Consider the following 27451-nt stretch of genomic DNA (forward strand, 5'->3'; position numbering starts at 1 on the left):
GACTAACCTCAACCCTCACACTAACCCCAACCTAAGTCTAATTTTAACCCTAAAAACAAGTATTAACCCTCAGAGACAAGACTACCCCTGCAAACCTAAATTACGTCCACACAGTGACACATGTCCCCGTGAGCTGTTGTGTATTCAGGTTTAAGTCCACACCAGGATATAAAAACATGTACACATTCGATTTTTTGTAATCATTCTTAATTCCCTGTCTATTTTTAAAGTAAAACAAAAATAGTAAAAGATTCAAAGACCTTGAATGACACAAGTCAAACATTCACAAAATATACTTGATAAAAAATAAATGTTACATACATTTTTAACCATCTTTAATTATTTGTTCAGGTGTTTGATATTTTACAACCCAGTTGAGTAGACTTGATAGACGACATTGCCGCTGATACCACCAGATGCTGCTGTTGTGTTTAGTCTCACAACAACCATCAGTGCCTCTTACAAGAACACTAATCCACAAACAACTATTAAACACAAAATTAAAAAGGAAATAAAGTTTGATTCTCTTCCACATCTGATTCTGAAGAGTCACCGCTAAACACTCATCACTGCTCGGAGGACCAGGTACTGAGCCGAAAGACGATGTGTTCATTAGCTGCAGGTATGTAGCAGCCAACTCCTGTGAAAGGGGACACGAGATTTTTAAATTTATTCATAAAAAACAAATTCTTTAAAATAACTATTTGTGCAGCAACTTCTTTCCTACACCCCCAAAAAACTTAGCAACCCTTAGCAGCACTACATATTCCCGATGTAAAACAGATATATATGATATGATTTCAGAATAATCACACTAAAAGCCATCCAACAAGTGAAAGGGAAACTAATTCTCCTGCTACATTACAGTTGATTAGGTCCTTCTCAGGTATGTTGCACTGAAACTCCGGGGAGGATACTCACCCACTTCCAGTCTTTTGTGCTCTCCGGAGCATTCAGATAGGATCTCCCAGTACGTGTGATCCTGCTTGTTTCCAGCTATTCCATTTATACTCACTACAAACGGACCAAAGTCTGGGTTCTCCTTCGTGGTGAACCTGCAGGCAGTACAGAGAGTCAGGCCATATCTCTACTGGAGTTTCTTTAAAAAGCAGAAATGGGTCATCATCAGCTTAAATATGTAGGAGAAACAGCCGAGCTCCCATTCAGAATAAAGGATGACAGGCAGAGATATTAAAGGGGATGTCATGATGGGTAGTCTTACTTGAAGTTCGTTGGTGTTTCCTGCAGCCTCCTCAGAGCTCCCAGCAGCACACCTCCCTCTACCACAGAGCTCAAATAGGACTCAGTAGTCGTGCTAGTCTCCACAGACACTCTGATAGGAATAGATGCTGGACCTGCATAAAAAGTCATATTCGCTTGCCATGCTTTGCATGATACACGCACAAAAAAACAAAGGTTATATTTCTATAAATTTACCTTTATTTGAGAGACCGCCTGGTGTCAACAACAGAAGAAAGCCCACAGAGAGCAGAGCAGCTGGTCTCAGAGCCATCCTGTGTGATCTTTTCCCTCTGATGTGTCGAACAACACGTCGTCTTAGTACTTATAGGAGGCCTAACCCACATTAGGAAACACACCTTATTCCACAGAGAATGTAATCTCTCTTTCCCCCAGACAAATATTATATTATGCAACAAGGGTTTGCCCTCTGAAGTCAAACAGTAACACCAAACTACTATAGTCATGCAGCACATTTTCTGGAGCCTAAAAACAAAGGATTCATCTTTGTTTTGTAATGTGATTTATCTCCATCACATTAAGGCTGAGTTGCAGGAAAATAAAAAATAAATTAAAACTGCAAGCACCTCTGTGATGAGTTCATATTCACGAGGTAAAACAGGAGTGTGTCACGAAGGAATGTGGTCTGACAGGCCAGTCTGTTTTTTTTTCCTGTTGTTTTTCCTAGGAATTATTTTTCTCTTTCCTTATTATTCTTACGTGAAGTGATTTGCCTTTTTGGAAGCTTTATCATATTCAAAAACTCATGAAAGAGGATACACATATGTCTCCCGGCGAAAAATTTGGTATTCTAGTGGAGTCGCAAATGGGCGCGGCCAAACGGCTCGAGAGCGCCCCCTAAAGAGATGCCCTGGCGGCCACATTTACCTAAATTCACGAAATCCGGTGGACAGGTGTATCACACCGAGACGCACAAAAAGTTACATTGCACCGTTACGTCAACTGGACAGGAAGTCCACCATTTTGAATTTAGTTGCCATTTTGGGCGATTCTGACACGTTGTACTTTGTCGAACTCGTCCTAAGGATTTTGTCGTACCGACTTGAATTTAGGTTCTATGGATAGAAAACATGTTTGGGATTAAAAGTTGCATAAATAATTTGTTTTCATCGATGTGTGTGCCCGTAGCGTGGTGGCCATTTTGAGTGTCTCGCCATGAAACTACGAGTTGCTTTAAATCTTATGTACATGGACCGACCTTCTCCAAACATCACAGGTATGATAACAGCCCCGCCCTGAAGACCCCTGTGGGGTAATATTCGCTCATAGTCATAGCGCCCCCTGTTGGCCACTGGAAATGACACTTTTCATGCTTTCATATTCTACGTGGAGCTGGTTGATCCCATGAACATAAAGTCGGGTCACAATAACCTAAACATGTAGTTGATGATATATTGAGACATTCGTTCAACTTTGTCAATGGGCGTCGCCGTGACGATGCGGCAAGGTTGGATGTCTTGCCGTGTCACAGGAAGTTGACGTTTAAGGTCAACGGATGCTTGAAACCTCACGAAACGTGTGACATACATCTGATGTGGTGAGATGATACATCTGATATGTTTTGCGAGTGGGCGTGGCCAAACGGCTCGCTAGCGCCCCCTGCTGGAGACAGGAAACGAGACAAAAATAGCAACTTTAAGCGGGTATATGTGGTCCCTCGCGCACTGCACGTCGGGGAGATGGCTTCGGGGAGGCGGCGCGCTGGAGTGCGAGGTCCGAAGCCGTCTCCTCACCGGGAGACATATGTGTATCCACTTTCATGAGTTTTTGAATATGATAAAGCCTCCAAAAAGGCAAATCACTTTACGTAAGAATAATAAGGAAAGAGAAAAATAATTCCTTGGAAAAACAACGGGGCTTCGCACCCTAAAAACCAGACTGGCCTGTCAGACCACATTCCTTTGCGACACACTCCTGTTTTACCTCGTGAATGTGAACTCATCACAGAGGTGAAGTTCAAGTGATGTCTTTGAGGGAAGCTGAGAGAAGGAGGAGGTGAAAGAGGAAGGCTCGTTTCACACACACACATTTCCCTTTTAACAGCATCGTGTCAGTTCCATTTCACCTGATTATTCTACCATTAGTAAACTCGAAAACGCACTCGTTAACGCACTGTAAACCAACCAGTACTGCCTTTGTGAACAATATGAAGTTTTACCCCTTACTTTGTTATGCCTATCAAATATGTTAAATTCACATACAGTATCTCAATATAATTTTTTTTTTGTATCTTCCAGTTAAATAAACTATATTTACCTTTTTAACGCTGCTGTCTTTAGAATGACAAAAGGTCATTTAATTAAAAAAATAAAAAAATAGTTCACACAGAATTAAATAGAAAACAAATGAAATCCCTGAGAGGGGAAGCCGGGATCAGAAGACTCCAGTGGTGGGGAAATGACTGAGGACCTGAAGATCTGAGCTCTGTTCATCTCAGGATGACTCAGGACAGAACCATAGTCTGGAACTCCTCTGCTCCAATTCTGCTGTCATTGTCATCATCAGCTGCTGAGATGAAGCTCTTGGTTTCTGCTTCAGTCAGTGTTCGCGCACATCAGTGTGTGTTGCAGCAGCAGCACCTCCTCCTCCTCATCATCACCATCATCATCATCACCACCACCACCTGCAGCATCTCCGGCCGCCTGGCAACACCGAGTTTTATTTTAAATATTCCGACTGACACTTCTGATGTTTTTACTTTCATCTCCAAGTATTTGTTTCTCTCTGTGACTGTTTTTTTGTTTTTTTTGTAAATATTTGGATACTCCGGTTTGCACGCGAGTGGGAGTGGCCAAACGGCTCACTCGCCGTGACACAGGAAGTTGATGTTTAAGGTCAACGGATGCTTGAAACCTCACGAAACGAGTGACATACGTCCGGCGTGGTGAGACGATACATCTGATGTGTTTTGCGAGTGGGCGTGGCCAAACGGCTCGCCAACGCCCCCTGCTTGAGACAGGAAACGAGTCAAAAATAGCAACTTTAAGCGGGTATACGCGGAGACGGCTTTGGGGAGGCGGTGCGCCGGAGTGCGAGGGCCCGTACATCACTGCTTGCAGTTTTAATTAGCAATTAGAATCAAAACGTTGTCTGGTCCTGGGATGTACATTAGCACGGAAGTCATTTTAGACTTTATTTGATTCTACACAACACAGCTGGAATTTAATACAAGCCTGAATCTTGCAAATAATGGATCATCTTTGTTTCTGAACTATTGCTGAGCAAAGTTTCCATTACAATTGTAAGACCCAGTTAACCTTCAGGATGAATGGAATAATTATTGTCTGTGTGTTTGAGTTGGCTGTCGTTCCAATGATCTGTTCATATACAGTATAAATACATTCAAACATGCTTATCTACTCACTACACCTGGCTTTTAGACCTTCTTTGCAGTGTAAAGTTAAAGCAGCCAAATAATTATGTTCGGCCTCATGTTGTAATATTGCAAATGAAGACTTTTAAGTCAAACTGGTTGTTTATTGTGTGGACATACATTACATTTAATATTCAGGAAACGTATCCACAGCTCTACAGATTATCGGTGTCGCATGGAGAGCTTGCTGGTGTTTGATGCTTTCAATGAAAAAAATAACCATATTACCAAACACAAGGTTACATAAACATTTCCTATGCTGGCGGCCATAATTAAAGAAACTGTAAATATCATTCAGTTGATAATGTCTTGAGTTAATCTGTTTTTGTGAGTAATATGTCACTTGTATTTGAAATAATATATGACAAATACAAATAATAGAAACAAAAAGATAATTATACACTCTGTACAGATCAGTTTAAAGTAAAGAGTAATCACATCACCCAAAAACCTGCATTTACCTCTATTATGTATATAAATATATGATATAGGTTATACCTAAACAGGTTCTACAGGTAGAAAAGAGAAAAAATGCAGAGTGTGATAACACTCAGATAGATAAAGGAAACGTTTTACATTTTGGATAGCATAGCACAAGGGCTGGAAACAGCCACTCTGAAACTGTAACAGCTTTTTATCCATTCAATTAATTAACATATTGTTTGATCAGTACAAAAAAAGGATTAGATTAAACTAATCAGCAAAGTCCCCTTACAGACTTTATTGTGTTGTAGATTTCATGTTTGAAGGATTAATTCGTCATTCATTCCCACCAATTTGCACTTGATAATCCAAAATGATAAGTGAAAATATTTTTTTGACATTTTTGCAAATTTATTTAGAACAAGGAACTTAAATCTCTCATTTACAAAAGTATGCTCACCTCCATTTCAGTATTTTTGGGGCCATTGCAGCTTCAAGTCTTTGTATGTGTAAGTCTCTACAACATGTTAAATTGTTTGAGACACTCAATGGCTCTGATATCACCACACAAAGATGATTTTCTGTACAGATAATTCTTACCTAACAGCTACAAAATAAATGTATGGATATGTATGTACAATTATGATTTCACCACATTCATGCCCTTCTGCTCATAATGCCTCCTGATGTACTCAGTAATTGCGTTCTCATTATTAAGCTCTTTCCTGAACACCATAATGTAACATTTAGGGGCCAAGTGAAAGCAGAGGATGCTGTAGCTAGAAATGAGAATGGCTGCACTTTCAATAGCCGGTTTGTACTTCCCTGTCAAACTGAGAAGAAGTGGGATGAAGATGATCCAAATGATTAAAAACAGCAGCATACTGATGCTGATTAAAACTGCATTTTTATACAAATCTGGCAGCTGTTTACTTTTGATTGCAAATAGGAAACAAATGAGGGCCAAGAAAGCAAGGTAGGCTATCATGGCAATAAAGTACCCATTGGACCACATCGTACACTGGTGCAGGTTCATTCTTGCTGATATTATCTCTTTGGGGAGCGGGGGCCTCAAGATCAGCCATGACACAGATAAGGCCAACTGAACCCCAGAGACGATGGTCACCACGGCATGTGGGTAGTTAAGCTTCTTCACCCAGGATCCAACCTTCAGGTCAAACTGGAAGCCCACCAAGATCTGAAGCAAGTTAGCCAGAATACAGGAGATGCAGATGGAAAAGGCGAAACCAAAGAGGGGCAGGCCAAAACAGACGTAAGCCTTGGTGGGTTTGCCAATGAAGCTAAAAGAAAGGATGAAGCTGGCCATCAGGGAAAAAAGCTCCAAGAAGCACAGATAACCTCCAACTGCCTTCACAATGGGAGTTCCACGATAGATTGTAAACAGAACTGCAAACACAATCGAAATGATTATCCCAAAGAATCCAAATGAAATCAAAATGATGGAGAAGGGGGCTGACCACTTGAGAAATACATCATTGTTTTTGAAACACCGGTTCCGCTGTTTGTCGTCTGAGTACTGCTTTTTACCACAACGCTTACATGCTGTACCTGTAGAGGTAAATAAAGAAATGCAACTTTAACTTAATAGGAAAAGAAAGGATATTTTGCTTATTCATTCTGAAGAATAAACTCATTTGAAAAGGAATATCATAGAAATCCATAAATATAATATTTTATGTTTTGCTCAAATGAGGAAGTAACAAACTGCAATATCTGATCAACATTACAGTACGGTATTGTAAGAGTGACATTATGCAATACATGCAAAACTGACATGTGGGAACTCAGGACATGCAACAACAAGAGTTTAAACCTGAGCATTTGAATATAAAATTAGTAAATAAGAGTATTTTTATATTTTTATAAATTTGACCTGTTACCCCGAATACGTAAGATGACTTAGTATTCCTTTGCTATAGCCAATCATAAAATTATGTACAAAATATTACTGCAAAAATAAGGAAGTAAAGGTTTGGCTCTAACACGTATGGTGGCAGTGAGATCAAATACACAACCCTTAACTCTTATCTGTGGGCTGTATGAACATTTTTAGGGGCAGAAGGTGGTGTAGACAAGAGGTTGGTTGGAAATATTTGGGAGAGGAAGCTTTAATTAAAACGGCCCCCAATTTTTATCTTATGCCTTCCTTTTTATGTCAAATTAAATACAGACACCAAACATAATTTCTCAAAATACAATCATGTTCTGGAATTTCCCATCATGGTGAGTATTTTTTATCAAGACTAAAATGCATCTATTCAACAATTATTTTATTTTCAAAACCAGCAATATTACTTAATGTAAAAGAGGAGTCTAACAATAGTTAGAGGCATCTAAATATCCCTCTAACTATTGTTGCAATTTGTTAGTCAGCTGTGCACTCAGCTACAGATTGTAAAAACAACTCTCCCCTATTAGCCCTCATGTATTAATATGGAAGGAAACTGTATATCAGTAGACATTATTCTGTTGGGATTTGTAATATAACACTCACCGTTTCCAGGGGAAAACTCTCCAGTCGCACATGGAACACAATCAGGACAACACTTTTTTCTTTGCGTTTTCAACTCGTGTCCGGGTTTACACGTTTTAGAGCAGTTGTAAGCAGTCCTCTTTAAAGGAAACAACAGAAGCAGTAAATAATATTCATAAATTATCAAAGGAATAAACTAGATAAAGAAATCTTCATCTCACCTCCATAGTTTTTATGTTTTGAAGATATTCAGGGACTTTGATTTCCCCATTTGGCCAGTACTCTCCAATAGTTATTATTTTTGTGCCTTGTTGGGATTCAGACGTGTTCCAGTAAACAATATCATATCCCAAACTGGGGTCTCCATTTCTGTCAAAGGATATATGTGTGGTGTTCACAGTGAAGTTGACATTCTGGATTTCCTTGAAAAGCTGTGGAGACAACCATGAACAAAACAAAACTAATATAAAACAAATCACATTCTCTTATGAAATTGAATAAATGAAAGTACAATAAATATGTATTGTATTTCATAAACGAAACAGCCATAGATGTTAGGAATTTTGTAGCGTAAGTATGTACATTTTTTACATTTTATAAATATCAAAAAATACATTTGAACTTTTGTTTGTTTTCAGGAATATATTTACTTGCCAGAAAATGCTCTTATTTACTCTTTTGTAGTTGTCGCAACTGTCCAGTAAATGTGAGCCGCAACCAGTTAGCTTTGCATGAGGACTTGAAACACTATACAAATCTTCTCATCAGCTTTTTTTTAATCTATAAACCCAGGATTTGAGAACATGCAGCAGTTTTAAGGAGAGTAATGTTTTGACTATTTCTTGGCCAAGAGCAGTAATTTCCTAAAGTCTCTGTTGCTTTTCTACCAACCTCATGGTAAATTCAAGATCTGAAGCATTTAGCAAATGGTCAAATAACACACATAATCGACCCAAGAAAAGCAATTTGTCATTTCCATTGTCGACAGCCATTTCACATGCTTTATGTCGAGCTAAGATAACTGGCTGCTGGCTTCATATTCACAAGACAGGCTTGAGAAACTTTGCAAACTTCCTATCTACTATCTTCCTATTGACTAAATTCCCCCACTGTAGGATTAATAAAGTATAATCTAATCTAATCTAATCTAATCTAATCTAATCTAATCTAATCTAATCTAATCTAATCTAATCTAATCTAATCTAATCTAACTGTCAAAAAAAAAATTGTCTAACACATATTTGTTCAAGACATATAGCAGCCGTACAATATATATGAGCAAGATACTTTACCTCCAAGGCTGTAAATTTGGCGCTACGTTCACACTGTTGGTGATCACATTTTAGCAAGCGTCTGAGACCCTCCACGATGACTTGAACAGCTAAATAAATACTGTAAGATTCATCCTGGTCAATGTAAGTGGCCAAGCAGCTTGGGTCCAGGCATTGTCGGCCGTTTGTTAGCGAGCAGTTTCCTCCGTTCTCCTCAGACAGATTTGAGCACAGGGGATATTGAGTGAGGTGATATTGGAGAAAGGTGTTAGGAGTTCTGTTAAACATTGAGATGACGTAGTCTTTAAATCCTGGCACCTCATTCCTCTTAAAGATGAATCCGAAAACCTGCCCTGCCCGCTCAATGTCTGGCATTGTAAAGATCTTTGAAGAGGTGGACCACGTATCACTTGCAACCCAAGTTCTGCTCAAGTTTTTCTTAATGGCAGCGTCCATGATCATTTCAACATTGGTGTCCTTGGTGAACACAATGATGGCTTCAGCCGAAGAGTTACCAATTTGTTCTACCAGCTCAGCCAATTTCGTATTCGTAAAGTTGTCACGCAGGATGACAATGAATTCAATGCAGATGCTCATTTTAATGAAGTGGTCCTCGAGGCGATCAGTGCCGTATTTCCCATACTCATCGTCACTTCCCACAATGGCCACTGTTTTCCAATTAAACTTCTTCACCAGCAAAGCAATGCCCTTTGTCTGATATTCATCACTCGAGACTGTTCGCAGAAAAGTGGGGAACTTGGACTTCCTGCTGAGCAGCTCGCTCGTTGATGCGTGACTGATCTGTAACAAACAGGAACAAAATCATGTTAAAATAGTTCCGCACAAAATTTGCAACAGTGATGCATTTAAATCTAAAGACAAATATTGATTTAACTGTATTTTTAAACTAAAATTATTAGCTTCCATATAAGTTTCTAACTGCAGTTTGTAGAAAATACAGTGAGGACAAACCTGTGCAACTGATGACAAAGCAAAAATACGCGCAACAGCTATCGATACTTCAGAATACCTCTCACCGATCACCACCTTGGTTTGGGGTTCAGGTAAAGCAGAGTCAGGGTGTGCAGGTAGTAAACAGCTGTGAGGGTCTGACTGGTTCTTCAGCAGCTGAAGTGTTGCTCTGATGGCATGGCTGACATCTCCACAAGTGTCGTGGATGTCGTATCCTATAGTGAAGTTGGGGAGAAGTCTTGGAGTGCGCTGGTTTATTTCTCCGATGCTGTAAATCATCACTTGGCTGTGTAGGAAAATTTTGAAGTCATAGCTGCAAAAATTGACAGGGGACAGATTAAATTTCAAGTGATTCATTTTTTTTTTTTTTTTTTACAGTGATGTAATTAGATTAATTTCATACTTACTCCACACAGGAGAATTTTCCATGTTCTGTGCTTGTATTGGTTTGCTGGTGAAGAGGGAGAAGTCCTCCAATGATGATATCACCTGGAGAGTATGCACGCCGAAAATTATTCTCTCTTAAACAGGTGCAAAATATACTCATAAAGTTGACAAATAACCACAACAACATTGTGGCTGCATAGAGTCAAAGCATGCAGTATGTGCATTTGTTCTTCTCTCTAGAGTATGAACTTGTTCCTGAGCAACAGCTCTCATAAAAAGTCCCTTTGTGAAAGGTGTGACTCTTTGAAAATTTAAATTTCCTGTCACATAATGCAAAACCTGCCCTGCTATTAATATCTTTGAAACTCTGGATTGGCACGCAGACAGCCAGGTGATTTGAATCGCTGGTGAAGTGACTCTTTGATGGTCACATAATAATTCATTATCAAATGATCTGCCACCTTCAGCTGATAAACTGGTTTAGACAAGGCAGCTTTATGTATTTCACAGCATTTGAAATACTGTATGTCATTTGTTTTTTCCCCTCAAGTCAGACCAAAACCACAGAGGCGCACTTTGCACCACGAGCCAAGAGAGGGCAATGTGTTACATATAACTGCCTTAAAAGGGATTCATTTATACACTGCTCAAAAAAATAAAGGGAACACTTAAACAACGCAATGTAACTCCAAGTCAATCACACTTCTGGGAAATCAACCTGTCCAGTTAGGAAGCAACACTGATTATGAATCAATTTCACCTGCTGTTGTGCAAATGGAACAGACAACAGGTGGAAATGAGGCAATTATCAAGACAACCCTATAAAGGAACGGTTCTGCAGGTGGTGACCACAGACCATTTCTCTGTCCTCATCCTTTCTGGATGATGTTTGGTCACTTTTGCATTTTGCCAGCGCCCTCACCTCTAGAGGTAGCATGAGGCGGTGTCTACAACCCACAGAAGTTGCTCAGGTAGTGCAGCTCATCCAGGATGGCACATCAATGCACGCTGTGGCAAGAAGGTTTGCTGTGTCTGTCAGCACAGTGTCAAGAGCACGGAGGACATAACAGGAGACAGGCCGGTCCACCAGGAGACGTGGAGGGGGACGTAGGAGGACAACAACCCAGCAGCAGGACTGTTATCTGCTCCTTTGTGCAAGGAGGAACAGGAGGAGCGCTGCCAGAGCCCTACAAAATGACCTCCAGCAGGCCACTAATGTGCATGTTTCTGCTCAAACTGTCAGAAACAGACTCCATGAGGGTGGTACGAGGGCCCGACGTCCACAAGTGGGGTCTGTGCTTACAGCCAACACCGTGCAGGGCGATCAGCATTTAACAGAGAACACCAAGATTGGCAGCTTCGTCATCGGCGCCCTGTGCTCTTCACGGATGAGAGCAGGTTCACACTGAGCACATGTGACAGACGTGACAGAGTCTGGAGACGCCGTGGAGAACGTTCTGCTGCCTGCAACATCCTCCAGCGTGACCGGTTTGGCGGTGGGTCAGCGACGGTCTGGGGAGGCATTTCTTTGGAGGGCTGCACAGCCCTCCGTGTGCTAGCCAGAGGTACCCTGACTGCCATTAGGTCCTGGGATGAGATCCTCAGACCCATTGTAAGACCACATGCTGGTGCAGTGGGCCCTCAGTTCCTTCTGATGCATGACAATGCTCGGCCTCATGTGGTTGGAGTGTGTAAGCAGTTCTTGCATGATGAAGGCATCGATGCTACAGACCGGCCTGCCCGTTCCCCAGACCTGAATCCAATCCAGCACATCTGGGACATCGTGTCTCGTTTCATCCACCGACGCCACGTTGCACCACAGACTGTTCAGGAGTGGACTGATGCTTTGATCCAGGTCTGGGAGGAGATCCCTCAGGAGAACATCCGTGGTCTCATCAGGAGCATGCCCAGGCGTTGTAGGGAGTGCGTACAGGCACGTGGAGGCCACACACACTACTCAGCCTCATTTTGACTTGTCTTGAGGAATTTCCACAGAAGTTGGATCAGCCTGTGATCTGATTTTTCCACTTTTATTTTGAGTATGATTCTGAATCCAGACCTCCATGGGATAATGATTTTGATTTCCATTGATCATTCTTATGTTATTTTGTTCTCAATGCATTCCACTGTATAATGAATAAAGATTTTCAACTGGAATATTTCATTCATTGAGATCTCAGATGTGTTGTTTAAGTGTTCCCTTTTATTTTTTGGAGCAGTGTATTTTTGTTAAATCAGTCACATGGCATTTGTCACAGGCACAACGCTAGAGTAATATGGAGAAAATGATGCTGTCGATGCTGCATGTGGCAAATTATTTTGGGCCCACTATCAAGTCCAAATGTATTTTTTTTTTTGTAGACAGAAGTCAAAATCAAAGAACACATTAGACAAATGTCTCTTGTTTGTATGAAGGCTTTATGCATATTTGCAATACTACAGTCAGTAAAAAAAAAACTATAATTTTTTAAAAAAAATTTCACCTTCTGAAAAAGACTGACATCTTTTGCATTCCTCTTGCTAGTAATCTAACAGTATAGCCCCTGCAGAAGTGTTTTATTATTTTATTGGATTACTCTCACTGATAGATGTAAACTGCATTTTGTGGTCGAGGTGGAGCTATTTTTTATTAATTTAAAAAAAAAATTTGTTTGGTTATGGAATTGATAACATTGTAGGGTATCACATGAGCTGATTGTTGTTTGAATAAGAAATCTTGAGTAATAATGGAAGGGTGTAAAATATTGAGAAATTAAACTATTTGCTGCTGAGTGGAAGCACACCTAAAAACTATGCTTTACTTTGTGACATTTACCGACTGATTCCCTTCTAACAGCCTGTCTCCTGATTCATTAATTACAATTTCTACTACCATAGGGTACCATTGTATATATATATATATATATATTGTAATATAATTACTTTGAATGTAACTTCAAAATTTGATCAAATCCCAGAATTCAAGGACGATATTACATTAGTGAAGTAAAAACCAGATGCTGCTGCTCAGGCACTACCCTCACTTATTCTGGGCAGTCTTTTGATTGGGTCTCTGGCTCCCTCCGCTGATGTTGCATGCGTGGACCGGGTCATATAAAAGGGCTACACTCAGTAGTAGGAGGCTAGTGGACACCCAGAGGACACCAGGAGGAGGGACACAGAAAAAAAATAAACTGCGCGCAGACAACATGACTTCATTAACGTGGAGACTGGTCTGTTTTATTGGAATCCTCTCATCGGGATCTCTGGGAACTTTACCGCAGCCTCGGTCACTGCACAGGCAGATTCGTCCTCTGATCCCACGAGTGTCCCCGCAGGTCCCCCCGCGGCTACATGAGCGCCACGAAGATATCAGATCTATTGAACAAACCTCGGATGAAGTACCAAATGCAGAAATGTTCCAAGAAGTCAAACGGGGTGATAAGACCATCCGGGACTTCAAGCAGCGGCGGGCAGGCACCAATAACCACCTGACTCAGTCGCAGGAGAGCCGCGCACCTGACGTTGAAGGTTAGTTGGTGGATGTTGTGTCCTTTTAGTTGTCACGATTAATCCACGTGCTGTGCATGCTGACGCGTGAGTGCAGTTTTACAAATGGTCAGTAAAGATTTTTTTTATGGAACTTTTTTTTTCCATGATAAATGCAAGGATCCCAAGTGTGAGTCAGAAACTGGAGGGTTTTGGAATGCAATGTGGTTAATGTAGTCTGTGCAATTTGTATTAGGCCTTTTCAGCTTTTTTGTCCAGTCCCAAATGTAGCCTTTAGTGAGTATTTGATTTGTTTAGAAATAAAACAAATACATTTCTGATGTTCTGGAGAAAATTCATAAATGAAATCAAAAACTCATCAAAAACTATTTCTGCATGCTCATTTTGCCTCCTTAAATCAAAGCAACCAATGCCAATGCTCTCCCCTCTGCCTTTTCACTCTTGCTTTGCATAGCTGGTGGTGGTGGCACAAATTCCAGGTTTCATCCTCGCTATCAGCCCTTTCATCACCAGCCACCACAGAAAAGTCAGCTGCCCTCATCACTGCAACTCAAACCTGCTCCATTTATATCCTGGCAGTAAACTCAAGACTTGAGTAGCTCTCCTGAATCCATCAGAGCTAGTGCAGGTACTGAACCTTAATCAACACCATAAAGATAGGTGAGGAGTTATGACTTGGCTTTCCTCTCACATGTAAGCCATATCCCCCTAACATACCGAATTATATATACATTTTTAATGAAATCTTTCTATACTAATAATGCCACAGCGAAAAATCAATCCCCCACCCTCTTTGCTTCTTAATACTGAATCATGCCCCAGAATAGTCTTTTTTTCAAGGTTTAATCTTTATTGGCTAGAGAAAAGGTTGATTAGCGTGTGTACTTAGTAATTTCATCATTAGTTTCTTACATCACCTGCATTCAGCCAGTATTACATCAGTGTTTTATAAGCATTCTTACATTTCCTGATTTCGGTATAATGATAGTTGAGAGGTGAGATTTTAACTGTTATGTCATTTTAACATTTATCTCAATATGAATCGAATATTTTTTTTCACTTAAGATAAGCAAAGCTTTTGACTTAATAAAAAAAAAAAAAGTCTTGGGTGAACTGGCCAACTAAGCAAATAGTGGAAGAAATGTGTGCGTGCGATGCAATGGGTTATACATCCATAGGAGCTCCTGTGTTGGTTTCAATATAACATTAAATCAGTTTCTCCTTTACAATAGTAACTGTTGTCATATTGCACTCTGTCTGAAAACAGACACACTTGCAAATCCATTGAAAACATTTTTTTTTTTTTTTTTTTTTACAGCAACAAGGTCCAACTGCAAAAATCGGCCAATAGACCTGGTCTTCATCATAGACAGCTCTCGCAGTGTACGCCCTGCTGAGTTTGAAAAGGCCAAGGAGTTCCTGCAAGACATGGTGGACAGCTTGGCGATTGGCTCTGATGCCACTCGAGTCGGCCTCGTCAATTATGCCAGCACAGTGAAGATTGAGTTTCTACTGAAGACGTATTTCAACAAGTCGTCCCTGAAGAAGGCGCTGGCTCGAGTTGAGCCCCTCGCCTCAGGCACCATGACGGGCATGGCCATCAAAACCGCCATGGAGAAAGCTTTCACCGTGGAGGCAGGGGCTCGAACTGGCTCGCCGAACATCGCCAAGGTGGCCATCATAGTGACAGATGGGAGACCCCAGGACAAGGTGGAGGAGGTGTCAGCGGCAGCACGAACATCTGGGATCGAGATCTACGCGGTGGGAGTGGACAGAGCTGATATGGCGTCCCTGAGGCTCATGGCCAGCCAACCCCATGACGACCATGTCTTCTATGTGGAGACCTATGGTGTCATAGAGAAGCTCACTTTCAAATTTAGGGAAACCTTGTGTGGTAAGGATGATGATAATGGGAGTGCAGATATTCCAATAGATGCTGGAATTGATGATTTTGGACTAGATCTAGGTGGCAGGAAAGCCGGTAAAGAAGTAAATATTGAACGTGACGATAAAGGAAAGAAGGGTATGTCAGATCCGTTCTTTTATATTCATCTGTGATTGTATGGGCAGCACCATAGAGGGAATCTCCATTCTAAAGTCATTGGTCTTCTTCTTTGCTCCTAAGAACAAGGGCAAAGGTAACCAGTGATTTACCGCCACTTGTTTTGTTTGGAATTCCTACCAAAAGGTGTTCACTAGCTGCTGCCATGCAGATGGTGAAAAAGTAGAGTAGTATTAATGCAGTTAGCATTAAGCATGTACAATAAGTTATACATTAACCAACTTGAAGAAGAAGACAAACCTCTGATCGCTGATAATCTGCTGACTCAGAGTAAAATCCCTTGAATACTTTAAAATGGTTGAAACCCAACATGATGATGTCTGTACTTTTCACTGGGAGGACGCTGCTCCTCACTCGCTGTGCTGCGTTTTTGAGCCCAATGCCATGAGCCCTGCTCTGTTATCTGAAGCTGTGCTTCCGCAGTCTCTGACAGATGATTAACAGACACTTGTAATGCAAGGCAAAAACTAAACAAACTTGCGTTGAGTATGATTTGAGTCTGTTCGAGTGGAAATGTCTTTTAGTGTAGCCTATATTTAGCACAAAGTTTTCATTATTTTTGAATACGCTCATTAAAAGAAAAAAGGCTATAGGCCAATTGTAGGAATGGCTCGACAAATATTAATACTGCTTTCCCTCCAAAATTTAGATAACAAGATTGTTTCGTACTCTCATATCTGTCTGCTCAATATGAGCTGGGGCCAGCAGTTGGTTAGCATCGCTTAGCTCAAAGACAGGAGTCTTTCCAATAACTGCAAACTACGCCCTTAGAGTTCAATAGTTTTACCTCATTTGTTTCATCTTCAGGAAAAAAAAAAGCGTTACGACGCTTTTACTTATTTTTTGCAAAATGCACATATATTATGTCATGTATTATGTTGGCTTCAGGAAGGCTTGATCCAGCCCAGCTGCTCGTTGATATGATACGTTTGGGTGATATCAGAACTTGCGATGTAAGAAGTAAGAGGCTTTCAAAATACAAGTACTATTCTTACATTAAAAAATATTTTGCACAGAACCCCCCCCCCCATATAGCTCAGTCATTGTGCTCAAATAGAAAGAGGATTAAAAAATGTCAGTATTTACATTTTTATGTCCAACTTTTTGTTACCACCCAAACTTGCAAGCTGAAGTTATACATGCTCGTCATGCAACATTCATCCTGGTTGCATTTTGTGTTAACGACAGGCTTCCAGTAACGCAAACCGAAGAGCACTATTTGTTCATGACTGCATGAACCTGTGGAGTGAATTCATAATAAAATCTGTGTTTCACTGAGACTGTATGTCCACCGCAGTGATAACACTAGTGACGACACACAACGATTACTGAAGAGTGAGCCTTCAGTAGAGTTTGTGTTTGGATTTTGTACTGCATGGAATTTTTGCTGTTAAAAAGGTGGGTTTTTATTCTGATAATTTAAAATCAAAACCTATGGTGTAACAGCTGAATATTTGTCTTGTTTCCACAAATAATAATTTTCAATCGGTACAAATTCACTGCATCATCACTGTAGATGAAGCGCAGAGATCAAGCAAACTAACCTGCATGTGACAGATTACTCAATACAGACTTACAACGTATTAATACAGAGATACAACACAAAATACAACTGATTTCACTAGACTTAATCCAATCAGACATTGAAGTGTTTCTTTTCAGGTATGGAGGCATGTGCTCGGGGACACAATTGTCAGCATATTTGTGTCAACAACGGCAACTCATACAACTGCAAGTGTCAGTCGGGCTTTGTCTTGAACCCGGACAAGAAAACATGCTCACGTAAGAATCTTTATCTTTGTATTAATGTTTTTATACATTGTCTCAGTGTCTGACTATGTTTTTGTATTTCTTTGAAAACTTGAAAACTGCAGGACATGGCTAACATTTCTGTTTTGACTGAATTTTGACTGAATCTTGCCTAAAGTTTGATCTGGAATTGAACGGAAAAGAAGTAGAAATGTCTAACATAATATATTTATGAAAATAATTTTGATAGCGTGTTGGAATTCCACATTCATAAGCTGTTTAAACTCCTTTTGAACATTAGTGGTTGTGGTACTTTGTGCTGTAGACACACTGCATACCATCTGTTGATACTTGTTTTGGTTTGCGGTGAATAGATTATGGCAGAAACTATTCAGCACAAATTAAATAATGAGGGCACAGTGAAAGCCTGCACAAAAGCCTCCTTACTTATTATCTCAAAACTGTCTCAGTCAGTTGTGGGAGTGTTTTTTTTTCAGGTTCAGATGCATCATGTGCCCGGGGGACATTATTGCCAGCACATTTGAATGGACAGTGATGACTCGTACATCTGCAAGTGTCGAAAGGGATATGTGTTGAATACAGACCAGAAAACATGCTCATGTCAGGACATGAGCTTTCTCTATAGATCTGATTTCAGCTTCTAAGACAAATAGCTATATTGGTTTTCATAAATACATGAAGGCCGGTAATACTACCTTAAATGATCATAAGACCTCAGGGGCCAATAACCAGAAGAGCATAAATGACAAAAAGAATAAAAACGCAACTCCTTTAGTGCATGTAATGACTAAATAGAACCCCCAAAGAGCTGTGCATCAACTACAAAGAGACACAAGGCACCCGAAAAGCAATGGCCACAAATAGTTTGGCTGTTTTGGAGTTACAAAATTGTTTTCTTTTTTTAATTGGTAGGCTTTTTCAAATTGTCTGTTTGACATTTATTTATTACGCTGAATAAACAGTGGAACTATTAATAATGTACTATTTATCATTGCCAGGAACCAGGGCATTACATTTAAGACAATTTCAATCAATATCCAATTTTGCCCCGCTATTCAGATCGGTGCGATGCTTTGGCCATAAGTTTCTAAACCCGGCCCTGATCCAGTCTGCTGTCTCTGAAGCAGAGGCAAACAGAGAAGTATTTGCAAATGTCGGTTTGAATTATTTATGTTTTGAAACAAACAAAAAAAAAGGTTTATTGTTTCAAAACATAAATAAACTTTCAATCATGTACTTTAGATCACAAAAATCCAAATGAAGCTACAGCTATATACAGAATAAACAGTCCAAGGCACATTGGCAGAACGTCGACATCTAAACTTTCACTCCATAGCCACCTGATCTGACGTGTAGCGACAACCCCGGAGCACCCTTTCAACATCGAGTAGTGAAACCATAATTACGTTCATTTAAAGGATAAATTGTACTTGTATGAAATATGACTAATTAGGACAGTTTGACTTATGTAGTTAGACAACATTTTTTTAAGATGTGGAAGTGTTTCTTTTCAGGTTCAGATGCATCATGTGCCCAAGGACATGACTGCCAACATATTTGTGTCAGTAATGATGACTCGTACGTCTGCAAATGTCAAGTGGGATATGTGTTGAATGCAGACCAGAAAACATGCTCACGTAAGAAATACAATTTATTGTCTATTTTCTATATATCCTCCATTTACTTGTACATATTAACAGTTTGTGAGGGACTTTTTTAAGAGGACACAACTTGGCTCAACTGAACAGGAGATACTTTAGTTTATATGAGCTGTAACACTGACCCCTGTCAATCAAAAGCGTATTTCATGGTAGTCAGATGTGAAAGATTTCCCTTTCAGCTTTGGATATATGTTCCCAGGGACTTGTCTGCCAACATATGTGTCTCGGCACTGATGATTTGTACATCTGAAAGGTCAAATGGGATGTTTAGAATGCAGACCAGAAAACATGTTTTCGAGAGCTGAAGAATCCCGACAGATTTGAAGGAACTGTCAGTTGGTAGACTGACATTAATGCTATAAGGGGCATGGAACAGATTTATGTTTGTGCTCTGGAGGCAGATGTCATCTTGAGATTGATACTTTGGTTTGGTAATAATGGAAAAAGATGGCCTGGCAGCTTTTTGATTGGCCAAAGTCGTGTGTTGCTCGAGAAAGTCGCACTGTGTTATGGCAAAAGTTAAAGTTTTTTGTGATTTGTTTTCTTCTTTTTGTGTCGGCTGACCTACTGTGCCACTGTGTGTGGAATGGGGAGACTGTGTTTTATGATGCCATCCTAAAGGCAGATCAATATATGCATGTAATAGCTCTCAAGTTGGATACAGGTGTGAAAATCAGCTTCACTGTATTTTAATGGAAATGTGCCTTCATTTTAAAAAGAGTAAACCACGGTTACTAGCTATTATGATTATATTATGTTGTGAGAAAACTGTAGGTTCAATGATTTGTTTGTCTGAAGCCCCTGGTTAGCTCATTTCCCTAAAGTCTATCCAGGGAAATCTCAGTAATACAAACACCATTGACATATCACCATGTAATGACAAATCTTACTTTGATAACTGTTCCTTGAGAGCTCAGCGGGCCCGTGGCAGATGTCTTCAGACAACTGCGGTATTGTTTTCAGATCATAAACCACCATGTATTGTTATTAGACTGGAGGGTTGCTCTGAATAAGAACATAACTGTGAATAGCCTACAACTCTTAAGGTTTTGTTTTGTACAAACTACGAACTTTCTCTGTGACTAATATCGCTGTTACTTCTCTTCAAACCTGTCTCTTAGAAGTTGTGTTCCTATACAAATAAATTGCAACAGCAATTACGGATTAATATATGAGGACAAGTTATTGATTAACTTAATTGGCAAGTTGCAAATACGCTGACAATGAATTTATCAGCGATACGTTCACTGATGGGTTTCTCATGTACACTGTTAGGTGTTGAGCTCCTTCTGAATAACTTGATGAATCTGGAGAAAGACTGATGCAGTTGCATGGAGCATATAACCATAGTTCTTATTAAACCTGAACACAACAATGGCCACACAGAACATCCAGCAGGCCAAACTCTACATGCCTGATGTCATTAGATGTCACCTACATATGGATGTGTCTCTTTTCAGGTTCTGATCCATGTGGCCATGGCAACGACTGCCAGCACATTTGTGAAAACAGTGATGGCTCGTACATCTGCAAGTGTCGATCTGGATACATGTTAAATGCAGACCAAAAAACATGCTCACGTAAGACCCTTGCATGGCCTATGATAATGCATGTCTTTCAAGCTTTGAAGTGCAGTGTCACTGCTTCATTACATTAATTAAAAAAACAAAATAAAATGTAAGGCTAATTAAATAAAAGGCATAAAATGTGTGGCTACGCCTGTGCTAAGCACCACAACGAGCCCAGAATGGCTGAGCAGATGGTTTTAGCTTTCGAAGTGTCTCTTTTCAGGTTCGGATGTGTGTATCCAGGGACATGACTGCCAGCACATTTGTGTCACAAATGCTGATTCTTACCTTTGCAAGTGCCAGGAGGGCTATGTATTGAATGCAGACCAGAAAACATGCTCACGTAAGAACCTGTTATTTACTTGCATGGATGGATTTAAATTTTGGTATTTTCATATTCAAAAACTTGAATTCAGACAGCAAGAGCCAGTAAAGCACTGGGCTTTACATGCATGAATATCAACTCTTGTAGATTGTTCTCGGTGTTTTGGAAGTAAATTGTGATTTTTATTTGAATGTGAAGAAACCTGAGTGACTGGTATTCAGGCACGTCGAGGTACAATGTATGGCCATCACTTGAATTATAAATTGAATCACAATGTATTATAAGCTTCACAAACTACCTTCGTTACAAATTGGAGTGTCTATATTCAGGTTCAGATACATGTGTCCAGAGACATGACAGCCAGCATTTGCATCAGCATTGATTTCTCTCTCGATATGTGTTGAATGCAGACCAAAAAAAAAAAAGCACACGCAAGAGCTCCATCAGTTGATATGCATCCGTTTGCAGTGTCTGTTGTTCTGTGGTTCATTTTGCCACAAAAAAGCATGAAAAACAAGGTGCCGCAGATTTGGCTACCAAAAAACACATAGTTAAGATGAGGAAAAAAATACTTGGTTGCGGTTAGGTACAAAAACTACCTGGCTAGGATTAGTAAAAGATAATAGATAAAGATAAAATAAGTAATTTTACATCACATAAGTTAGTTAACATACATTTAAATATGTTACCTTAACATTGCTTAAAAAAAAAATACACATTGTTTTTTTCACAGCATCAAACCCTCATCGCCGGGAAGTCCTTAGTTTGTTCCATCTGCCCACCCCAGACCTGCCTAATGATCCAGACTATGTCCCTCTTTGTGCAGATGACCTCTTTATTGGACGCTGGCCGTGCTCTTTTCACATTTACTCAAGACCAAATGTGACCCGTACATTCCCTCCAGTGGGCTGACAGTATGTTACATGCTTTGGCATGTGATACACCTGTCAGCCCAGGGCTATGTTTACCATACGTGTACGAGTGTACGTGAACAGGAGATATGGAGATAAGAGTTCATGGCTTTATACGTTTTTCATTAATTCGGGCTAATCTGAAGCAACCCCAAGCATTTCATTACTAACGGTATCAGTGGACATTAGCTGTGGAGGTGTCTCTTTTGAGGTTTCGCTCATAGCTGTGATTGTTATGTCCTAGTGCAAAGTGTCAGGTGTCCCTCTAAATGACTGAATTAGAACTACTTGATAAAACGTTGCAAAGGCTGCTTTGTGAAATACATTTTTGAAAGATACGACAGTGTTTGTGTTAGAAAAACAAATTCACAGGCACTTGAATGTGTTGAAATTTGTTGAAAGTTCTGACCTGGCTGATGCACATGGAAGTACAGGGAGTACATACTGTAACTCTTAGATAAACAGCAAATGGAATGGTTGAGTTTTGTTGTGATGATTGTATACTAGGAAACATAGTCCTGCATGTTTGTTAGCAGTTTCAAATACGTATTCTGTACTTTTATTATCTTGTACACGTTTCTTGATTAAATGTAGGAAAGTTGTAAAAGATAATGCCCACAGCCATTAAAGAAATGCTAATCACTCATGGCTAATTGTAAGATGCACAATGGCCCAATGATTCCAAACTTGGTTCGTGAAAGTGTTCTTTTTTCAGGTTTGGACATATGTGACCAGAAACATGACTGCCAACATATTTGTGCCAAAAATGGCGATTCATACCTTTGCACTTGTCATGCGGGATATGTGTTGAATGCTGATGAGAAAACATGCTCACGTAAGAACTTGGTTTTTATCTTTGATGTGCATGCGGTGAAGTGTGAGGTTCTCTGATGCTAGTGGCTCATTAAACCTCCAACACTGGCTACTGGGGCAGGTGTAATTAGCTTAAATCAAGAGTCTCTCCTCAGGTTCAGACGTATGTAAACAAAAAGGCGCAGGACTGTCAGCACATTATTTTTTTTAATCAAAAGTGGAATTATACCTCCAAGTGTCATGACATGCTTGCATAAAACAACTCTACTATAATCTAAATGTGAGAGTCCTGCTCCTTGGAGACATCCTATAAAGGTCTCTAACTGGAGGATTAAAGATGTTGGTTGTGTTGGACATCAGCTCTTGGAGTTTACTCTTGTAGTTTATAATGTATGCAAATAGTGGCTTTATGTTTAACAGGCAGCAAGTTGGGGCACTGGGGCTGATAGGTACAGTATTGTTTACATGGCTTAAGTTTTTGTATAAAAATCATAAATATTCACAAGTCTCTTTTCAAAATTAGATACCCGGCTCAGAAATGTGACTGGCTTGGAAGAGGTGCTGAAAGTAGTACAGGATGTGTACCAATTCCTGTCAATTGTAAAAGGAAGAATGGCCAGCCAGAGGCTCTAACAGGCCAAGATTTACTTTACTGATGAGATGAGATATCACATGTGGTCTCTTTCCAGGTTCTGATCTCTGTGGATATGGACATGAGTGCCAGCACATTTGCGTTAACAGTGATGACTCATACACCTGCAAATGTCGAGTGGGATTTGTGTTGAATCCAGATAAGAAAACATGCTCACGTAAGAACCTGATCCCTCCTTTTAGATGTGTTTTCAGTTTCATTTCAAGTGCCCTGCCATAACGACCCATCATGAGGTCGATGTTTTTCCAAGAGTTTTCTTATTGATGTAAATTGAATTAGTAGATGTGAAACCTTCTTTTCAGGTTCAGGTACATGTCCCCAGGGACATGACTGCCAGCACATTTGTGTCAGCACTGATGACTCGTACATTTGTAAATGTCAAATGGGATATGTGTTGAATGCAGACCAGAAAACATGCTCACGTAAGAACCTGGACCTTTTTCATGTTTTCCAGTATCTTGTGTTGTTTTCTAGACTAAAATTGTGAACAATAAGACACACAAGATTTCATTAACTTTGATAAAGGACATTTGATTATTCAGAGAATTCACGTGAGGTTAAGAGCTCCTTGAATGATGTCATCAGAAGAAGTCAGTCAGATGTGGAAGTGTTTCTTTTCAGGATCTGATACATGCACCCAGGGACATGATTGCCAGCACATTTGTGTCAACAATGGTGATTCGTATACCTGCGAGTGTCAAGTGGGATATGTGTTGAATGCAGACCAGAAAACATGCTCGCGTAAGATTTTTTGTGTTTTTCCAATATGCGTATTTTGTGCCTGTGGCGTGATCCAGCATCTCAAAGCATCCCCACAGGACAAGTTCCTCATGGCTGTTGGATCATCTTCTGTTAAAGGGAACTGCAACAGAAGACTCTTCAAAATGCCAAGTGATTATTTTGTGCGCCATAAGACTAAGTTGCTAAGGTGTGAGCTTTTCTTTCAGGTTCAGGTTCAAATGCATGTGCCCGGGGACATGACTGCCAGCACATATGTGTCAACAATGGAAACTCATACATGTGCAAGTGTCGAGTGGGATATGTGCTGAACGTGGATAAGAAAACATGCTCACGTAAGAAACGTTTTTCTTTCAACTTTTTTTCAGTACTTTAGGATAATTTGTGTTATCCCATAACAGATCCACGAATCGGTTTGGCAGGTGGTTTCATGAATGTAATACAGAATGACAGCAAAGAGTTTGTTGTTGAGTTACCAAGCCAGTTAGTGTCTCTCTCCAGGTTCAGATGCTTGTGCTCAGGGACATGACTGCCAACATGTTTGTATCAACAATGGGGAATCTTACAGCTGCAAGTGTCGAGTGGGATATGTGTTGAATGCAGACCAGAAAACGTGTTCACGTAAGAATTTGCACTTTTGTCAACATACATCATGGTGACTGCACAATGAATCCTTGGTTGTCTATATTGTGTAATTTCTACCTAAATGTACAAAGCTCTCACAAGCTCACCAAAAGTTGTGGCAGATATGCCGTTGGTTTCAGTAAGCCCTCAGAGACAATCAACCAAGGCTTCTACTGCTGACCAGGGAGTCCATGCACACTCTATCCCCACTTTATCAAACAAGGGATGGACCATGTGCTTGACTTGACAAGAGCTGTTTTCACAACATACCAAACTGTTTAAGATTACTTAAGGTGAGATGCCAGTATTTCAATATTTTGATGCGTTATTGATAATTCAAAATCATAGATTTCCTACAGCTATAAAGTCGTGTTACACACAGGCCCTCAAGATGTACTGAAATTTGTATGTGCACGGTCTGGAAATCTACGTGAGCCCAGCTATTTTTGTGAGTCCTGGTAAATGTTTGAAGAAGAATTTTAAGAAATTCCCTCCAGTTGCGCCGAAAATTTTGCATTCATAAATATGGGTCCATTTAATAAGGCTTTGGCATTGACCTTTGACCCCCAAAATGTAATTTAATCTTTAAATTGAAGTTGTTTGTGTCAAATTTCAAGAAATGACTTCAAGGAATCGTGAGATATCACATTCATCAGAATGGGACAGACGGATGAGGGGGACATGAGGTCCCAGTTAGCTTAAAATTTGACCTTTGACCATAAAACATTCATCTGTTAAGCCTTCAAACCAAGTGAATGTTTGTGCCAAGTTTAAAGAAATTCCCTCATGGCATTCTTGTAATATCGGGTCTGGACTGACAGATGGAGGGACAACCTGAAAACATAAGGTCTCCAGCTATGACTATCGCCACCACAGAGGCATAAAACATACAACTGGCACACCAGAAATTCACTTCATGCAGCTTGTGTGCTTACACTTGACGTTTTTTGAATAGTTTACATACGCTACAGGAAGTAGCAATGTTGTTTCTATCTCTTAATCCTTTAAGTCCTTGTCAGGGAGAAGACTGAGCAAAACTATTATTAAAATATGGATGTATATACTGATATTTACACATCTGAACAAATCTCACAAGTGTTCCCTTTATTATTAAAAATATTTATATTTAAAATATATAATATTTTTTTATTGTGGTTGCAGAGATGTACTCTTTTTATTATGGGTATGCAATTTTCGAGCAGAGGCCTAAAACAATAAGTGTGTTTTTAAAAGGTTAAAGTTCAGTCTGCAGCTCTGTCATCTTACATAAACTGCTGAGATTTTGCGCAAACAGACCAGAACCAGTCTCCACATCAGACTAACGTCAAGCCCATAACGCTGATAAGAGGTTTAGAATTGGGATAAAGTGTGTCCGTTTTATTTCAATAGTAACTGTATGATATTAATGTCTTTCTTTTTTAATTCTTCAGTTGTGTAAAAGTCTGCAGCTGACTGTAACCAAGGCTACCAAGTCCAGCGAACAGCAGGACCTCGACTGGTCCAGCACGGTTTATAGAACATAAAAATGCCCAATGCTGGTTTAAGGAGCGAGCTCGTGGTGCTGCAATGGAAGTTGTAAAATGAGCTAATGGAGAGCTTTGCTCCAAGCAAAGCAGCAATAACTGATTTATTGTTGTACATGTCTGTGGATATATTGCTTGCATTATTGTTAAATGATTCTATCTTAAAATCCCAGTAAAAGCTGACCTCATCATGGGCACCTAGAGGTGATGATTCACTAATTCAAGTGATAAAAACATTTTAATACATTTCCTGATCTCACTCACAAAATAAAAATCATTATTGTACTTAATCTCTGCTGCTGTAAATACATTAATCAGTAATCATTTCAGGTAGTTTTTTTTTTTTTTTTAATTTAAAACAACACCTCACATTTCTTCAAATCGTAACAAATTATGCTCATTTTGAACTTTAGAGGTTTCTGAAAATGTTGGCTGCTGCTATACCGAGCTGCCAAAGAGACAACATGATGACACGACGAAAGACCTCTCACATTCTTTGACTTTTCTCATTCTGTTTCTTATTTTTTTCAGAGGAAATGAGGGGTGAAATAACTCAAGATGCCTGCATGTGTGAAGCACAGATTGTGTTCCAGAAAAAAGTACAGTCGACCATTCAGGAGCTGAGCAGAAAACATATCCTTTATCTGAACCCAGGATGATGCTTAGGAAAATCCACAAATCATATTAATAATTACGATTTTAAAGTTGTGGTTCACATGTGAGAGAAATATGTTTTCACCGTATGTCTTTGAAAATGCTATACAATTGCACTAGCTTGCCTTTAATTAGTACTTTTAATGACAATAAGTCATAAAATGCCGTTTCCTTGACTATCTGTTCACTTGATGAACTTTCAGACAAACTGAATCTGATTGAAGGATTACAGCAATAACAGCGATGCCACCAGAAGACATGTTCAGGAGTAGCAATGCATCCAATTATGTTGTCCAGTGGAATTCGTCTGTAACCTTCAAAATGTCTTAATGTTTTAATTTTCTTTTCTTTTTTACAAACCTGCCTTTTTGCATTATCCACACAGTCTGTTATTACTTACAGCAAAGTTGGTGTAACTGGTGTAAATGTTTACATATACCTCCATAAGAAATAAAAGAAAAATTACATTTCCTTCTAACAC

General features: G+C 39.7%; 3 protein-coding genes across 3 annotated transcripts; 1 reads left to right on the forward strand and 2 right to left on the reverse strand.

Annotated features, from left to right (window-relative positions):
• Window positions 1-318: 318 nt before the first annotated feature.
• On the reverse strand, window positions 319-1545 carry LOC138204929 (transcobalamin-1-like). The gene is made up of 4 exons (XM_069160473.1): window positions 1438-1545; window positions 1223-1355; window positions 922-1055; window positions 319-640 (listed from the first exon to the last, which is right to left on the reverse strand). The coding sequence occupies exons 1-4, from the start codon at window positions 1511-1513 to the stop codon at window positions 567-569; spliced, it is 417 nt and encodes a 138-aa protein (XP_069016574.1). The 5' UTR covers window positions 1514-1545; the 3' UTR covers window positions 319-566.
• A 3187-nt stretch (window positions 1546-4732) lies between these two features.
• Window positions 4733-11511, reverse strand: LOC138204917 (G-protein coupled receptor family C group 6 member A-like). The gene is made up of 7 exons (XM_069160460.1): window positions 11484-11511; window positions 10201-10282; window positions 9794-10106; window positions 8843-9622; window positions 7772-7981; window positions 7572-7689; window positions 4733-6625 (listed from the first exon to the last, which is right to left on the reverse strand). Exons 1-7 carry the CDS (start codon window positions 11509-11511, stop codon window positions 5697-5699), a joined length of 2460 nt encoding a protein of 819 aa, XP_069016561.1. The 3' UTR covers window positions 4733-5696.
• Window positions 11512-13358: 1847 nt separating this feature from the next.
• LOC138204918 (matrilin-3-like) lies at window positions 13359-27208 on the forward strand. Its single transcript, XM_069160461.1, has 8 exons — window positions 13359-13690; window positions 14988-15692; window positions 17394-17513; window positions 20954-21073; window positions 23734-23853; window positions 24379-24504; window positions 26848-26949; window positions 27159-27208. Exons 1-8 carry the CDS (start codon window positions 13369-13371, stop codon window positions 27206-27208), a joined length of 1665 nt encoding a protein of 554 aa, XP_069016562.1. The 5' UTR covers window positions 13359-13368.
• Window positions 27209-27451: the final 243 nt, after the last annotated feature.

The sequence above is a fragment of the Embiotoca jacksoni genome, unplaced genomic scaffold (genome assembly GCF_022577435.1).
Source record: "Embiotoca jacksoni isolate LCO1_2020_lvr unplaced genomic scaffold, fEmbJac1.0.p SCAF_27, whole genome shotgun sequence".
Lineage (NCBI taxonomy): Eukaryota > Metazoa > Chordata > Actinopteri > Embiotocidae > Embiotoca > Embiotoca jacksoni.

What these genes read in the sequence shown, in the direction of transcription:
- LOC138204929 (XM_069160473.1), bottom strand. Translation starts at nt 1,513, where the DNA reads ATGGCTCTGAGACCAGCTGCTCTGCTCTCTGTGGGCTTTCTTCTGTTG. An exon ending in AGGCGGTCTCTCAAATAAAG is followed by an intron (nt 1,356 to 1,437) that starts GTAAATTTATAG and finishes CTTTTTATGCAG; the next exon opens with GTCCAGCATCTATTCCTATC. An exon ending in GCACAAAAGACTGGAAGTGG is followed by an intron (nt 641 to 921) that starts GTGAGTATCCTC and finishes CCCCTTTCACAG; the next exon opens with GAGTTGGCTGCTACATACCT.
- LOC138204917 (XM_069160460.1), bottom strand. Translation starts at nt 11,511, where the DNA reads ATGCTGATCGCCCTGCACGGTGTTGGCT. An exon ending in CCAAATTTACAGCCTTGGAG is followed by an intron (nt 7,982 to 8,842) that starts GTAAAGTATCTT and finishes TTGTCTCCACAG; the next exon opens with CTTTTCAAGGAAATCCAGAA. An exon ending in AGAGTTTTCCCCTGGAAACG is followed by an intron (nt 6,626 to 7,571) that starts GTGAGTGTTATA and finishes TTACCTCTACAG; the next exon opens with GTACAGCATGTAAGCGTTGT.
- LOC138204918 (XM_069160461.1), top strand. Translation starts at nt 13,369, where the DNA reads ATGACTTCATTAACGTGGAGACTGGTCTGTTTTATTGGAATCCTCTCA. An exon ending in CCGCGCACCTGACGTTGAAG is followed by an intron (nt 13,691 to 14,987) that starts GTTAGTTGGTGG and finishes TTTTTTTTACAG; the next exon opens with CAACAAGGTCCAACTGCAAA. An exon ending in GGACAAGAAAACATGCTCAC is followed by an intron (nt 17,514 to 20,953) that starts GTAAGAATCTTT and finishes GTCTCTTTTCAG; the next exon opens with GTTCGGATGTGTGTATCCAG.